The 17858-nt window shown below is 39.5% G+C and overlaps 1 protein-coding gene across 4 annotated transcripts in view; it reads left to right on the top strand.

Moving 5' to 3' along the window:
- The window catches only part of SPIRE1 (spire type actin nucleation factor 1), a 127476-nt gene that overhangs the window by 56257 nt on the left and 53361 nt on the right, over nucleotides 1-17858 (top strand). For all 4 annotated transcript variants that reach the window (XM_055799401.1, XM_055799399.1, XM_055799400.1 and 1 more), the window contains exon 3: nucleotides 2420-2653. In XM_055799401.1, coding sequence (XP_055655376.1) covers nucleotides 2420-2653 — 234 coding nt within the window. The remainder of the gene's footprint in view (nucleotides 1-2419; nucleotides 2654-17858) is intronic.

Genomic DNA, 17858 nt, shown 5'->3' with positions numbered 1-17858 from the left:
TTATGAAATCTGTTCACAGTATGTAAAAATGCACAAACCATATTACTGAACTGCAGAAGCCCCACTGCTGATACATCAAAGAAAGCAGCAGCTGTCATCCAGTTTTAGGCACGGTACTTTTGAATGCCTTAATCCTCTTCCTAAACAGAAAGAGCACACTTTCTTTATACCCACCCCCACCCCCCCCACCCCACCCCCACCCCCACCCCCGCCTATGTTTTTTGAAGTGTTGGTGTAGCAAAATGCAGAAGCTGTGTTCAGAAGCCATTGCTGCATGGCATAAGACATTATTTTCTTTGCATCTAATTTGGACATTTCAGTCCTCCTCACATATGCTAAGTTCCTTAAAATTTAGTTTTTATTTAAGTTAGGAATTACTTACATTGTGTACTTAGTTTTTATTTAGGTCTACTTCAAATTGGAATTAACTTGGTATTCTTTGTTCCCTTTCAGTTGCTGAAGGGGTGTGTGTTGAGATTATACTCAGAACCTGAGTTACAGGAAACATACACATGTCTACCAGTGGAATATATTTTATTTTGTGAAATTTTCACATTTTCAGATTTTTTTTAACAAGTTTTACAAGTCAGTTATGACAAAACAGCTTTTCTAAGCAGCAAGCCAGATATGTTGCAATCGTAAGTTTTGATTAGTTACAGCTCTTTTCTATATGGTGCAGTGTCCTGTCTCCAGAATGGGTCATGGCAGAAGACTGGGGGATGCAGTGATGCTTCCCTGGTATACTTTGCTTTCACCAGCGTTTCCCAAGTCAGAAGCCATTCTTTGAACTAAATAAATTAAGACAATTTTTTCTTCATTAATTTGCTTAACCACTTAATTGCTTTTTAAGAATATTTTTCAAATATGTATAAACACATTTCAGGAGAATAGCATAGGAAAATTATTTATATTGAATCAAGTTATCAAAATTATTGGAAATAAATTCAAAAAGTTTGTTCTTTATGTATTGGATTTTATGTTTGTTTATTTATTAGCCACTGTGTTGCAAAGTGACTTTGCACTGAAGGGTAATCTCAACAGAGGAATTAAGTATGTGAGTGTAAAGCTGTCAGACTACAGCTAGTTGATTAAATTGGCCAGGTAAACTAATAGGATATAATTTTACATCTTTGCTAACCTCCTGCCTCTCAGACCAAAAACATTTTGCTGTGCTGAAGTAAATAAGCTGCTACAGTAAAATCTAATGGTTTAAGAATCCATTTGAATTAAGAATCCTATTTACGCAAATAGAATTTCAAAACTCTGCATTAAAAAGTGTCTTGATCAGAATGGTGCTGGAAGCCAGATGAGAGAAAATGGTATTTGATGGCAAGGTTTGTATGTTTAGAAATGCTCCTGTTATTAAAGTTGCTCTAGTGCCAATGACTGCTGCACTGGAGTCTGTGAATTTCTGTGACATGCCAGCCATCACAACACACAAGGAAGATCAGAGATGCAGTAACTCCAGTCCTACTTCTGTTGTCAGACAAGGATCTCCCAGCAGCAACATTACCTTCTTGTCGTTTACTCTTGTGAGCCCATTTTCCCTTCTCTCTCCATTAATACCCATTTCCAAACTCCTCTGTTTGAAATGCCATCTCTTTAAATCTTTATAATGCTAGAAGGTTCAATATTACTTGTAAGGAAAATAATTAATACCAAGAAAGAAAATGTATATTTAGCATTTTGGGATGTTCATGACATTTTTTTGCTAGCTTACACTGAGTAAGAGGTTGTCTGTTTGCTTTGCTCTTGACAGAGCACAAAAAAGAAGCCTGAAGCTCAATGAAAAATTGAGGTACTGCTTCATTACTAGGACCTCCAGTTGTTGGTAGTTTCAGTGGAACATGTACAACAGGCAAAGGAGTTCTCGTGGGCTGATGTCCATGCTCAGTGAGCTAATACTGGGATGTCCACAGCTGTGTCCAGGCATCTCTCAGGTCAATGAAGAGATGAAGAAATTGAAGGGCAGTTTCCAAATGTCATTAATTTGTGGGAGGAGAGAGGCATCGCATATTAGTTTATTCTTTCTTTTAATTTCTTCCCACCCATACCCTCCCCTCTGAAAGGTTGTGTGCATGTAAGATAGTCTTACAAAGTCTAGAATAACGTTGCTTTGAGGTTTGTCATGTTAGAAGGAAAAAGGGAAAATAAGCTAAAATGGTCCTGCTTTGTTTTCAAATTATGAATTTCTATTTCAAACTTTGAAATAAGAAAGTGGTAGGTATGTGGTATGACCTGCTCTTGCATGTTCTGTGCTGCTACAGGTATTAGAGGATCATTTTTCTCTTTAATTTTGATGTTTATTGCCCTCTCAGTTGCTAAGTTTGTTATACAAACACCAGAAAAGGGTGTTCCTCGACTGACCTGTTTATTCATGTAAATGGCATTAATAAATACTTCTTTTTTACTTTTATAGGTTATTGAATCAATAGGGATTATTATATATAAAGCCCTGGACTATGGTTTGAAGGACAATGAAGAGCGGGAATTAAGTCCTCCACTGGAGCAGCTTATTGACCACATGACTAATACAACAGAAACAGATGGGAGTAGGGATGAAGGATATGATGCTCTGGATGAAGGAGTGGAGGATGACGATGATGACAAAGAGGAAGTTGAGGCCATTCATTCCTATAAAGATGTCATGAAGGTACAGTAATGGGCGACAGTTTATATATTTCACTGTTTTTATCAGTGAGAAAATCAACTCTATTTTCCATGTTATTGTCCAGTGTGATGCTGGCTGTATAATTTTCTGATTTCCTTGGTCATTCTGTAAGGTTTGCTTGCAAAAATTATATGCAGTACTTTTTTCATGTTTGACAGTAAGCAACAGAAAATCCATGATCAACTTTATCACTGGATGTGCCATTAATATTATATCCTGATTTCATCCATGCACTGCATAGTTAGTTTTCCAGCGTAACATATGTTGAATTACTTTGTGTACACTTGGATATTTCATGGACTGTTTCAATTAATTCACCTTTTCATTAGTGCAGTATTAGCTTAATTATTCCTTATCAGTTTATTCCTTTGCCAGCCTCCTCTACTAAAGCAGAGAACTGCTTTTGTAAGAGTAGCTTATTTGTATGGAGTGAGTCAGGATACAGTATTTCACTGATGATCATTATGGTTGCAGTTCTTGACCTGAGTTGTGAGGTTTGGAAATCTAGCTTGTGATTTTTAATTGCAAGAAGTTCTTTAATGTTATCTAGGCTGTCGTGAACAATAATTTAAAAGGTTAACCCTCTGTTTTCTATAGAGTAATCTTCAGTACAAGTTTTAGAGCCCAATGAGCTCTTAGTACATACAAAGTATTAGTAAGTGTGGATTTTGACAAAATTTGTATAATTGGTTTACCTCATAAATAACCATGTGAGAGTTTAACACAGCTTGGAAAAATGATATGTTAATTTGTACCAGGGGATTGAGTCCTGTATATTGCTCTTCATAAATGCAAGTCCTGTCTAAGGACCAAAAGCTTTGTGTGTCACAGAAATTAAAAGTGTAGTGGTAGAAGCTGAGACTAGAAGAGTGTCCTGGGTAGCACATCAGGAGATGTTAGCATGCGGAAATAAGACCACATTAAAACCCACTACTTCTGATGGGTTGCCAGTGAAGAGGGAAGCTCTTAGGAGGCTGGAATGGGAGGCTGGAATGGGAGGGAGTTTTGTTTGAGATGGTGTCCTCTTTGCATCACAAATAATGTTAAATGCTTAATGCCTTTTTTAGCCCCCACCCTCCCTCAGAGAAGCATGGTCAGAGGGAGAAATGAATGAAATGGCCTTTTGCTCCCTGTGACAGGGAGGGCCTGGAGGGATGAAGTAGTCTCCTCTTCAAACCCCTGCTGCTCCCAGCCTTGACGAGTTGGTGCCCTCGCTGTGGGCAGGTGCTTTGCTCTCTCCTCCCTCTGCCACTCTCTGTCACCCAGGCATCTTCTCTAGAAGTGGTCAGCAGCACCCTGCTAAGCCCCCATGGGAGCTGCTCCAAACAGTATGGTGTTATGTAGAAGATAACATGCAATATATCCTCTTTTCCCCTAGTCTGAAAAAAAATGTTGTGAGTTGGTGGGACAATCAAAGTTGGATTGTTAGAAGTTGTTTCCCTTAATGCAGAGGCAGATGAATTCTTTTGTATACATAAAGCTGAGTGCAGTGGCTTGTAGAAGTTATTATTTTGCAAATTTTTTACTTTATTTCTGTGAGGAGGAAAAGGTAAGTTTGGAAAACTTTGCTGAACTCCTTCAGTTACACTGGTATATATCCCTGAAATATAGAAAGAGTAAGAAAATGTTTAGTCAGGTTTCAGCTGTTAAGGCTGCAGAATGGTATCTTTCAGGTTCTGCTTTGTTAATATTTATCTCAGCTAGTCTGAGGTACCTGCCTATTTATATAAAATCAGCATCTTGCATTTTAATTTTTATCATCTTTTGCTATTATTTTTTTAACAAATCTGGAAATGTACTGCTTTTGTGACTTCTCCTTAGTGAACTGAAGTTCAGCTGTCATTTCTACCTCTTACTGCTCCATCCCTTGGAATTCTCTTTCTTGCTGTTGCTGCTTTGGCTTAAATTATTTGCTGCAGGCTTAACTCTGCAACTCATCTTTATTCCCAACTCTGTCATTACTGCATTGACTGTACTGGAATGGCAGCATCATTCTGCCACATTTTTTATATAAGTGCAGATTTGTAAGATCCTTTTTTCTTGACTTTGTACCTTTTCAAGGGTAAGACCATGTTTTGCTGTTTCGTCTTGTATCTTCGCTTCCCTCTCCTCCCCAGTGGTGGTAAATACACTGCAGGCTACACCCTTACGTACCCAGTGACTGTTTCACAACAGTAGTGTGTGGTCTTGTGACCGCGAGGCTCGATTATTCTAATTCCCTCTTGGCAAGACTCACTATGAAGCTTTCTCCTCTGCAGTTTGTAGTGAATGCTGAAGTAGGTTTGCTGCTTGAATTGAGCAACTGTCATTCTTGCTGCCCTGCATTCTCTAAATTGCAAACTTGGAAAATCGTAGAGATGGGCTCTGTGCTACTTATATTGATTTTTAAGGGTTTTAACTGTAAGTCTCCAGTAAGGACATGATTTTGTCCTTGAAATGTGCTTATACATTTCCTCCTTCTCCAGAAGGCATCATTGTCTGGTCCAAGGCCTGTGTGCCACTAAGACTGAATTTTTCACCATTAATCTTTAATGTGGGTGAGCCTATTTTATGATTAAAACACAGAGATAGTTAAGGTACGTGTCAGGTTTTTCCGTAATGTCAAGTAGGCAAGGTCAGTCCTGAAGCCTCCCCTAACCAGGAAAATGCTGAGTAACGTGGTGGACACCTATTCCCAAGAACTGGGAAGAGAGTAAGCGCTAAGTAGTACTGCCAAGATCATCATTGGCAAAGCTCCTGTTTGGAGAAGACACAGACAAGCTTTTGTGTTGCTTCTCGGCATATTTGGCTGATTCGACTTTTGATTTCCTAGGCAGGACCAACCTGCTGCACAGACTTGATCTACTGTTTTTAAAAATGCATCTATGAAGAGAGATGTTGGTTGCGAGACACTTAACAGTCTTTGATGTATTTTGGATATGGCGGCCCTAGTGTAAATGAAGGGAGGAACAGAGACAGTAAGGACTGGATGATTTCAGACAGATGCTTCCCTTGTTCGGGGCCCTCTTCCCTGCCTCCATCCACAGTACGTACATGCCATGCACATACAGTACAGGAAATCTGTGCATCTTGGGAGTGCCAGGTTCACTGTGCACATACACAAGGACAGAACTGTACGTACACAGTAATCCTGAGGGGTTGGGAACGTGTCAGGTTGACAACATATGTATGGCTTAGGAAGCCTTAGGTCAACAGAGGGTATAGACAGAGTAGGCCTGGCATGCTGGTCGGTGTTGGGCTTGCTAAGGGTGTGTGAAGTCCTGTCATGTGGCACCTTTATCACAGCGTGTGGCCCGCCCTGATACTGAAACAAGATTGTGCAGTTTATCAACGTCTTCCAGCGTATGCTCAAACCCTAATTCCACTCCTAATCTTAGCGCTATCTCACTCCTTATCCCACAGATCTCTGCAGTCAGGTGGTCTCAGCCAGCACCATTTTTCATGTTGATCTGGAGGTGCTTTCTAAGCTGTAGTTTATCAATATCTGCTGGCCTGAGCCCCAACCCTAAACCCATTTCCAGTATTATCCTTTATTCTTTATTATTATATAACCCTTTGATTACAGGTTTAATTCTGTGCTGTTATTTGCTGGGCTGAACTGCCATACTAGCCCTAACCCTGTCATTTCTTCCAGCTTTGAACATCGTTGTAGCCAAATCACTACTGCCAGTACGGGACTTTACCTTAGCTCTTCTTCAGAGCAGAGGTGTTGTTAATAGTATCTGCAAGTTGTGACACTAACCTTTGTCACTGCCTCTGCTACCTTTTTCTGCAGGTCTCAAAAGATACGTAAGGAGGCAGTGGTCTTCCTGAACCGGTATCTTGCTCTTACTTATGTTCACCTTTCATCCTGAAAGTTAACTCAACTTCAACAGGAACCTTATTCTGTAGCTGAGCCACACCTTCTTGTCTCAGAGACAAATATAGGTGGATGGCCACTAGTACTTGGTGGCCTCTGGTCCCAGGCCGTTGCTTTTAGGTAGTTCAGTAATAATGTTTGTTAATTCTGACCAAAAAATTAACTGTCATGCAACTGCTGCTTCACAAGGATGAATTAGTGACCCAGCTAAACAAGGCCTGTACTTAAGAAATCTCCATACTGAGCTTTTAATTTGTGGGGAAAATATTTACAGAGCAGCATGTGCAGCATTGTGTTATCTGATTAGAGTTTGCAGTATTTCTAGTGGTAGAAATTCATGTTTGTGCTTTGCTTGTAAGCAAAGAGGAGGAATAAATTGTTTGTCACACACACCCCCTCACCCATATTTCAGATGTAATCGTCCTTTAGTCATTGCCATGGTCTCTAAAATGAGAAACTAGTTAATTCTAGATGACTCATATGTCTTGGTAGTTGAAGTATATGACTGACTTCTTTCAGCTGGAAGGATCTGAAATTTAAAGTGGTGATATTGATCTGCTTGTGTTTTGTTTTGAGTACACTGATGGTAGTACAGATCAACTATCTATGGCATGTGTAGAATTATAGAGGAAAAGAAGAGTATGTCCTGTCTCCATGCAATTACAGGTGAGATGAGAAGATCTGCATTTAGATCTGAGTATTTTGGAGGCTCCAGTCTGAGTTTGAGGACATACATTATTATCATATAGATGGTATGACCCCATGTAAGTTTAATATGGGAACCTGTCAGAGAGGAACCAGAAAATGCAGTTAAAACCAAGTCTGGGTATTTGTTTATGACAGACAGTTAAATAGTTTGTGTTACTGGAATTCAAAGGCCCATAATTTTGCCTAGTCTATGAGGTTAAAATTAGTAAGATGCAGCTTTCTGTGAATATAATTCTGTTTAAGGCTGGGTTGGCTTTAGCATTTTTATATGAGCCTGCAGAACAGTATTTATGCTTAATTTTAGAATAAGCAACTTGCAGTGTGCCCTGTAACACTGAAGCTGGTGAAGATTTTGGAACCTTACTGAGATAGTAACCAATGCCCCAGATGTTGTCAGTTCATTTTATATTAAAAAAGAATGCATGTTAACCAATTGTGAAAATCATCACATTCAAAAACGACAATTGATCAGCTCTCTTCTCCTGAGTCATCATCATAATGTACTCAAATATCACATGCTGGTCTTTATCTTGGTGGATCATCTGTCAGAAACAGGCAATCTATGTCTCCACGTGTTGATGGCAGAAAAAAATTGAAATTACAGGGGGTTAGAAGTCCTCAGTTCCCGTTGTTTTTGTTGTCACAGTACTTGAGCTTGGTTTGTTGGCTTGATCAAAAATTAATCATCTCCTACCCGTGGATCTTCAGTTATCCTTACAGACCTGGTGTCTGAGACATTTTGTAACGTTGGGGAACCTCCTGTCCGAACTGTTAGGATCCCTGAAAGTACAACCATGTAGGTTTTGTACCTCTTAAATTCTGAGGGGGGCAGGTTCTCCTTTGGCTATTTCTTTTTGCACTGTAACTTTTTGGGGACTGTAAGCTGGAAAGAAACCCAAATACCTCCCAAAATAATTCTGTGAACACCCCCGCGTATCATACTGCTATGACAGGGCACTCCCAGGTAGATGCCCCTGGGGAGTTTGGGCCTCTAAAGGTGGACCTCCATGGGGCTGGTCTGCGCAGGTAGACCACTTGTGTTGGCACACTCCCTGGCTACCCTTTCTCTCTGCACTGCATCCACAGAAGTGGGAGCTCTGAGTTCAGCAGTGAAGTCCCAAGGACCAGTGCTCATCTCCTGTGCTCAGGAGCTTAAAAACATTCCCTTTGGGGCTCCTACCCTCCCAAAGCATGCTGACTGGGAGTACACCTTTTTGTATCGACTACCCAGTGTCGTCAGACAGACATGCAGACATTGTGAAGGTCCCAGAAAAAGAGTTGCTGATATTGGGTTAGCAGAGGTCTTGACTGGATAGGTCCCCTCCATAGCCATTTTCTTATTCCTTCACCATTATTTGAGCTAACTTGGAGTTGTCTTAGAGATGCAGGTAACCTGCTATTTTTCTCTTGTCCGAGCAAGCCTTGTACATCATGGTTATTCATTCAAACCATAGTGTGTTTCTTCTGTCTGTGCTGTCATCTTGGCTGGGATCCATGTCATCTATATTTAGTCAAAGCATCCCAAAAGGTTTTTTTGTTTGGATATGGGTTTTTAACTCCATCAGTTCCTTCATCTGGTTTTCTGCAAGGCCCCTCAAATATTTGTGCAGGCACGACTTTAGGACTGGTAGAATAAACTGTGCTGCTGGCTGAGTCGTGAAAGGAGCCAGTGTTTGAAGCTCTGGTACTGTACAGGCTCAGAGAGCTGAGCTGAGGACAAACTGTGCAAAATAAAGCAGTAGTGTCTCTCTGCATGTTTGAGTCTTTGTAATATATGAGCAAAATCTCCATGTTGTTGGTTTTAAAATAAAATTATTTAACAATAACAATAATAATAATAATAGGGTTTTGATGTGAAGGGCTTTATAAACAGCTGCAGAGCAAGTGGATTTATGAAACTGGGAACTCTGCAAGTGAAAGGTAAGTAGAAGCAGAAGTAATTTTGTTCTGTTCACAATGTTTAGTTTGAGAGGTTTTGTTTAGAACTGCATTATACCAAATGTATTTGCAGGGAAGTTGTCCCTCATGACTTTGGTCTTTCCATTAAAAAAGAAGTTTGGGGTTTTTTTCTCATTGCTTTAATTATCCTCATACAGAACAGTGGAAACATCCCTTCCATCAGCATGGGCTTAGGTGGATTGTAGTGTCTTATTCCAGGCTGGGAGACCAAAACCAAATCATCTTTTCTGCAGTGATTTTTATGTTCAGTTTTTGTACTGTAACCCAATAACACATCTATGTAGGTTAAAAACCCCTGAACCCATAATTCACATAATTATACTGGTATAACCTGTCTAAGGTCTAAAATAGTTTGAGGAATCCAAGGAGTTGTCCAACAAAAACAGGAAACATAGATTGGGTGTTCAGATTATTTTTGTGTACGAGGAGGTTAGAATACACCTGAAATTTGCGTGTGGCCTTTGTGCATCTAAAAGAAGCAAAGTAGGGCATGGACTTTTTTCCCCCATCTGCTTTACACTAATTATTATGAATAATTTATACATGGGTAAAAATAACGTTCCAGTTTTTAGTGGAGTTGGAAGGATTCTTTGGTGGTAATGGTGTCCCATAGTGCATAAAATGCAGAATTTGTCAAGACAGAGCTCCAGTTTTCCCTTTGAAAATACAAATGTCTGAAACATACAAAGCAATCTGTTAGAAATAATACATCTGAACATGAGGTTTAATCTGGAGTATCAAATAACCTGTTTTAGCCTGCACTGCCTGAAATAGACCCTGGAGACTAAAGTAGATCAATGAATGTTTACTTTTACAAGGTATGTTTTGTTTGATCAAATTAATCTAACTAATGACTGGAAATCGGGGTAATGGTCAGTTAATGCAGTAACGCTATAGTGACCCCCAAAAGACCAAAGCTGCCATTACGAAAGTGACTCATATCTTCTCTGCCCAATGGATTAACTCCAGCACTCAGCTGGGCAATGCAGATGGACCTGTCCAAAGCTGAAGGGACCTGCCTGGGGGGCTCCCTCTTCAACTTGCAACTGCCTTCACTCTCCAGGTGTTAAAACTGATAAGCATACAGAAGACCATGATGGATTTTTCAGATTCACCATCAGCCTAGTAAAAGCAGTGGATCTGCTCAGAAAAAATTAGCCAGGACACAGCTTGTCTTGTGTTAAGGTTTGGCAAAGGTCCATCTTGTCAGAATATAGTTTCCATGATCTAGAATCCGTGCAGACTTTACAGCCATGGATGTTCGCAGTGTTGCAGCTAGCTTTTTAGCTGTATTGGCTCCTTTTACTATTGTAAAAATGCAGGCCATTTTTATACAGATTCACATGACATCTGCTAACATGTCAGTAAGGCACAAGTGTTCTTTGATTTCCATGTAATGCCAGCATCCTATAGGGAATATTCCATGTACCTTATCAGTACTGCTTATATTATTTACATTGTGTGTGTGATATATGTTTTAGTAGACAAGTAAATTAACGATGACATGCAAAATTGCTGTACAAATTTCTCTCTCATATAGCGTTATGTGTTGAAGGTTCCCAGCAGCTGCCTTCACAGAACACATTCAAAACAGTAGATTAACTTGTTTCTGCAGTTTTTAAGTTGTGCGCATACAGCTCTTGTTTCAAATGGGCAGTGTAGATGTTCTTGTTGCTGTAATGCTTTACAGGCGTAAGAGAAGCAGGATTTATAGTGTGGGGGAAGACTTCTTAATTAGGCCAACTTGCTTAGCTGTGGGAAAATGTTAGCCCTTCAAGGCTGAAACAAAAGGTCTAATGGCAGAGTCTCCAAGTGCTTGTCCACTACAAATTCTGGAGTCTCTAACTTCTCTGAGGTGTTAGGACCTCACAATCTACCACCCCATTCAGGAGAGGGGTCAAGAGGAAAGGTGGCTGTGGAAGCTTTGCCTTTTCTAGTTCTTGCCAGGACAAAAATGACTAGATTTGAAGATGCTTAGAAGATTTTCTTGCTGATGGCAGTTGTGTTAAAAAACAGGGTATTTCAGTAGTCATCATTGCTAGTTCACAGTCACTTTAAGGATGATGTAATTGCATCGCCAAAGAAAATAGAAGCAGCATAGATGCTACAAAATTACTTAATTTCTTATGCAGACATATTGTACTGTAACAGCAACATGGGAAAAGTAAAGAAACGGAGCAAGGGCTCTTTAATTAAGCCACTGTGATCCTCTTGTTTTTGCATTGTTCAAACGGGAGCCTTGGGCTTGAGGCAAAATTTCTTTTAGTGCATTTATTTCAGTGCCTGTAACAGTATTAAAATAAATGAAACATTTGGAGGGAAGTTATTTGAATTGACTTAAAAATACCACTAATTTTCTAAAATAATAACTCTATTTTAGCTATGTGATTTTTTTTCAAATGCTCTTGATTACTGTATTCCCATGATGCTGTTTGCTGCTCCCCTTTGCTTAGTGTACTGTTACATGCATGCCATATTTTAGAAAAATATTTAAGTGAGATAAGACCATTTGATACAAAGAAATAAACAGTGTATTTTTAGATTGTGCTTACCCCTGAAGATCTGAATCTAAAAGTCAGAATATCGTATTTATCCCAAAGATCGGTCTGAATACAGGGAATGTTTTGCATTTCTTAGTAAAAGGAATTTTACAGTAGGTTTTTGTTTAAAATGTGTAGTTGCAACATCCTGAAATAGTGTTGTAACTGAAGCAGTCTTAAGGGGTAGTTTTCAAAAGGCTATTGTCCACAGGTTGCATGGCCCTGAGCATTTTAAATGATTGTTTTGTAAATATTTTTAATGAAATAACACAGTGGTAAAAGCAGTACTCTTCTGAGTGATAGCTTCAGTGCATTTCTCAGGTAGTTTTAGTTTTGCTTTACTGCATCGATTGGGCCATACCATCCCAAAGCTTGTGCATCTGTGCAAATGAGCCTTGTATGCATAGTTGTGGAAAATTATTTGAACATTTTTATCTAGCAGTCTTCCTAATAATTCACACTAACTTGTGCAACCAAGCAAAATGGTCCCAAGAGAAACACTCCTTAAATCTACTAGGTTTGGCAGAGCATTTGTTGAAAGGAAGGTGTAGCCTAGCCTGGATGCTATAGGAAGACAGCAGACGCGGGAATTCAGGGATTTTGTGTGGGAACACGAAGCAAATTGGCAGACCCGAGTGGCAACCATGGCTCCTTGTGGTTGGAGACCCAAACTAAATCATATAAAGGAGAAGATTTAGCTGAGGGATTGGCAAGGGCATGGAGCTAAGGGATTGTGCTAAAGGAAGCCAGCTGCATGCACAGGCAGTGCTTCATATGCTGCTCTGAGTTTGCTTTGTGTAAAGCCTATAAAGAAGGCACTAGGAAGACTTTTACTGGAAGCCTGGTTGGATGGAAAACAGAGGAGATTTTTTTGCCTTTGCCCTGAAGAGAGAACAAACCCCTTTGTTTTATTGTTATTTATATATTTGCATCTCTGAGAAAGAGGCTAGCAACTTAATTTTAAACACTAGAAAATAGAAAAAACAGGCGTTTGTTTTATTGTTATTGAGTTCATGATGGCAAGGAAGAACAAGATACTTTGGGTGATTTAAGCCAAAAGAGAGTTCTGTGGTTTTTTGGCTGGCTTTCTCTTGGGACAAAGCAGGCTTGGAGTTGGGACAAGGAGGTCCTAATGAGTATTTGTTTTTCCTTTTTGGCATGCCAAGATTTCTTGATGTGAGCGCCAAGACCAGCACTTGCTTCAGATGAGCGAATTCCCATGAAGCCAGACCTCTTCATGAACTGGTCTCTTCTAATCAATTCATGTCAGTCAGTCCACCATATCATACTGTGTGTAACAAGTCCCTGTGTATGTATTTTACACAGTCACACACACTTGGCCATGTAGGTGTAAAATACCACTGTCCACAATTCACTTTTTAAAAAGGAAAGTTTATAAGGTGATCTTTGGAAACATGACAGTGCTGGGTGAAGAAAGTAAGCTTTAGGGTTTGTTTGTTTTTTTAAACTTTGACTTCTGTGGTAGCATGTAACATTAACATGCAAAAATTGGAAGTTCAGGAGAGTATTAGTCAGCATGATTTATTAAGTCTTTTCATGTTTGGACAGAGGAGTTGTGTCACTGTAGAAGTATTTTTAAGGGCTTAGAAGTAAAAAAAAAAAAAAAAAGGAAAATATGTTTTCCAAGTGACACACATATTTGGAAATAAAAATATTCAGTAAGTTAAAAATTTAAGTTTGCCCTTGTGTTTGTGTTCAATTTCTTAGAAACCTATAGAGAAAGTGAAGGGACTCCTATACCTTAGCTTGATCAAGAAAGGTGGGGACAGTTTGTGTAAATCTCTAAATCCCTTTAATGTAATTTTAAAGCAGCTTTGAATGTGACAAGTGTTTAAGTGAATTATGTTGATAGACAGGTTTCATTAATTAAAGTGATGTCATTTGGCGTCTTTAAACAGTTGTCCTGTCATTCTGGGCAGTGTAATTGGAGGTCAACACATGGTCTGCTTTACTTTGTAAGTAACCACTGTGCTTGTTTTAAAAGGGTGATGTCAGACCCCTTCACATTTGAATGTGTTACTGAGCAAAGGAGGGGTGTTTATTGCAATTTCTTGTCCTGGAAATGGCGCTTACTGTGTTTGGAGCCAAGGCACTTTGCCGGGCACTTTCCAGTGAAGTCTGGCTGCCAGAGGCACTGGGCCTCGTGGTGCGCCTTCAGCAGAAGTACTGAAATCTGTCCTTACCAGAAACCTTAAAAAAAACTAAACTGCAGAACAGTGGCAACCTCTGAACATTATGGGTTGGGTTTCCTTCCTGGCCCCACTTTTTGTCATGAGTGGCTGTAGAAGGAGAGGGGGAGAGGGGACGTGCCTGGTCCTTCCAGTGCTCTCCCAGTGGCCAGGGGATGCGTGGCACCCATCTGCCCTTGGCCTGGCTCAAGGGTCATGCGAGCAGGTAAAAAAAGATGGGGGTGTCTCGCTGCATTCAGGATACTTTCTGCCATAAAGATGAAACTCAGGAGGTTTGTAATCCTGGGTATTTCTTCTACTTGTGTGCAGTGCAGTGAACTGCTGAGGTGAGGTAACTGGCGAGATAACTAGGCCACCCACCCACTAACCTCTATTGTCTCACATGCCTACCACAATGAAATGATTAATAATTTTCTTTACCACTCTGACAGATAAAGGTAACCTCTCTTTGAGGTTAATTTGGCAGCTATCTCGGCCTTTTAATGAAGGTGCTGCAAGCAGAGTGGGTTCTTGGCAGCTCCCTGCTGGTGTCATGCGGAGTCTAAGGGAACTGAGCCCCCGTCACCTTCCCCACCTCCCCCAGCTTCCACTTGAAGTCGTCTGTACACTTCATACTGGCAGAAAGTCCTTTAGAAACACTTAGTTTGGGGGGCTTTTTGACAAGAGAGTGATGTGTTTGGCGATCTTTGCTGGCAGAACAAGCTGTAAGCTTTGACACTCGCTAGTGTTACTCCACAGCCTTTGTAGATGTGATGGTACATCCTAAACTCAGTTCAGAGCTGTCAACAAACTCCAGATGAGGCACTTTGCCAGTGTCTTAATTTGTCCCTTTATCTGTTGCTATCAAGTTCTTCTAATATGAAGTTGATGTTAAAGCAGCTTTCATCTTGCTGAAGGTAGCAATGTTTGAAGGAGGTTTATATATTTCCATTTCTAGTTACCTGTACTTTGCTCTTAGTCTTGTTTATTTTGAATATAACTGCCCTGAGTTTTGGCCCTCAAAAGTGGCTTTATCTTGAAAAATGTCAGTACAGAAAAGAGTTACTCAGGAGTAACAGTTGTTCTTTGACTACATGCAGGAGAGTGCTCTGTGCTCTACCACGATCACCCTTTTGATAACCTTATTCTCCATGGACTGAGGTCACTACAGTATTAACTACCTTCCAGAGATTAAATTCCTTTTATATTTCTGCTCTGGAAGGCATTGGTAAATGTATCATGAAAAAGCATCTATTTCAACAGACGTGTAGTAGATGCTTCTGCAAGTGCCAGGGGTTTTAAAGGTAGCTTTGAAGTTGAAGAACTGAGCTGGCAGTTCCTGCCTGACTTGCAGAGATACATCTTTCATGATATGTAACTGAGAACAGGTAAATAATTATCTATGGTGCAGGTCCTTGGAATACTTGGCACAAAATAGTTTTTTAATTATTTAATTATTTTAAGAGCTGGGTTTGAAAACAAAGCGCTCATGCAGCAGTTGGCTGGAGAGATGGAAAGTGATTTGCCTCCTATTTTCTCTTTTTCCCTTCAGATAATAAGATTTTGATGAAGAGGCAGCTGGTGGCTGGGTTGTGATGTGTTTTTATTGTTGTTTTTTGTTGTTTCTTTTTTCCTTAACTATTCTTTGTCAAGGATGCATCCCTTTTACTGCAGAACATGCTTGTTTCTACAAGGCTTCTTCTTAGATAAGAATGGTAAGAGTTATCTGATGTGGTTGAAATAACCTAAAGTGCAAAACTATTTTAAGTTAATTAAAAGCAAGGTAATAGGAGTTGGGAAGACTCTTCAAATACTTCAAACTGTATTTCTTTTTTAATGATTTTTTTTTTGAGTATGCGAAGAAACTAGTTTCAGAAAGAATGCTCAGCATTTGAAAGTGCAGGTAGCTTTTTCTGAAAATATAATAACTTTGCATGTTTTTGCAATCAGAGATTGGCCAACGTGCATGGCTGTGCCTCCTACAAGTGGCGTATTTTGAAATAAGTGTGCTGTTAGGAAGAACAGCCAAACCCTAGGGAATAATAAGAAATGCTTCTGAATTTCTTACAAGAGAGGATCTCTCTTGCTCTTTTATCTTTATGCTCTTGTATCGATGTCTGTGTTTTCATCCTTTTTAGAAGCAAGGACTCATTCCTGTCCCCTCCAAGGAGTCATGATGTTAAAATAACATATTTGAAGGTTAGAGCAAGAGGTCAGCCTTTAGATTGCACTAGAATCTCCATGATCCCTTAGTTAGAAATAATGAACATTATATTTAATATGGATTCCTACAAGTTCAGGACCTAAGATTTCAGTAAAACCACCAGTTAGTTCAAGATGCATAATAATTCACTACAGTTGTCCATTCTAAATTGTCATATGGAGACTGAAATCTTTTCAGTACGTAGGAGTGCAAGTGGACCAACAAAGCAGATGCATGATGGAAAAACACGCTGTAGCATCCTATGTGATTTGGTCAGCTGTGCCTTTGATCCAGAATTTTTTTATTTTCTTTAAAAGATTCAGAAGATTCCTGACCAGCTCAGTGGGCTTTGCATCAGCCTCAGATCTCCATCGGCAAAATAGAATTGGTAATTCCTAGTGTCACAAGGGTGTGAGAATACATGCAGCGTGGGCTGCAAGACAGCTACTGTGATGGAGCCCCTACAGCATGACTGCAGTCCTCATGGTGTAGACTCAGTGCAGTTTGGGATATATGGAGTGGCCTTGAATGCTTGACAGAGTGGTGGTTTTACTGCTGTTGCTGCTGTTGGCAAGAAGTATGTGGAGACAAAACAAAGCAGCAAAGCTGTCTTTCCCTCAAGCCTCTGGGCAGTCAGGGCAGTATAAACACCATCTGCAGTCCCTACAGGTGGTTAATCCCACCTATATACAGGGCGTATGTCAAAGCCATTGACTCCGGGTAATTCAATTTCTAGTAATTACCATACTGGAGACGATTTCCAGGAATGGAGTGTGCACAGAGGAGAAGGATGAAAAAAGGCACTACCACTAGAAACAGAGGGAACTGAGGACAAAATAACACCTTTTAAGTTCTGATTTATTGGATATCTGTTCTGCTTGAATAAGCAAAGATAGATATTTGAATGAAAATCACAATATTTTATTCTTAATTAATTTAATAAATTGTGGGTTAGTTTTATTTATACCTATCTTAGAGTGGCATATGTTTTAACTGTTAACATTTATGTAACCAATATACTTGATAAGACAATTGCACTATAGTTTCAATGGCTATAAGCTTTAAGAAAAAAATATTAAGCATACTTGCCTAGAAGAAGAGGAGGAAGAATTTTTCTGTGGGCCTTTTTCATGTAATAAGTTTCAAGGCCTGATTTCCTTGACAAAGACACTACAAATAAGGATTATGGCATACATGAAGGAATAGACTAGGTTTCCACACACACAGATCTAATGAAAGTGAAATGAGACTGGTTAGAAGTTGCTGGATTTATTCAATGGGAGCAAAGTTTAAAAGCTTGTTAAGTTTAGTAATGCAGTTTGTTTGGTTATGCAGCTGGAAATCTAGTTTTTTGGATACAAATAAAAAGTCATGCTTCAGGACAAAACATGAAAGCAAATTATTATTATGCCTACTGAGAGAAGTTTCAGCACTTTACATAAAAACAAACAAGCTTCCCACACACATACATTTTAAAGCTCTGTATGTGAACTGTAAATTGCTGCCAGGGAAAGTGCATGTTTTTATTTTAGTTGATATATTTTAATTGGATTTTAAGTGGCTCATAAATAAACTGCCTTCCATTAATACTTTGTCTCTTGTTTAATAAGTATGCAAACGTGTGGACTGCTTAATAATGAGATTGATGGACATTATTGAAAAATTGATAAGCAGCCTCTCTTCTGTGTTATTCTCCCCTTTCTACATCTGTCAGTGAGATTTGATTTCT

The sequence above is a fragment of the Falco peregrinus genome, chromosome 3, assembly GCF_023634155.1.
Source record: "Falco peregrinus isolate bFalPer1 chromosome 3, bFalPer1.pri, whole genome shotgun sequence".
NCBI classification, from domain to species: Eukaryota; Metazoa; Chordata; class Aves; order Falconiformes; family Falconidae; genus Falco; species Falco peregrinus.
Note: the sequence above shows the minus strand (reverse complement) of the source record. Positions and strands in the feature narration are given on the sequence as shown.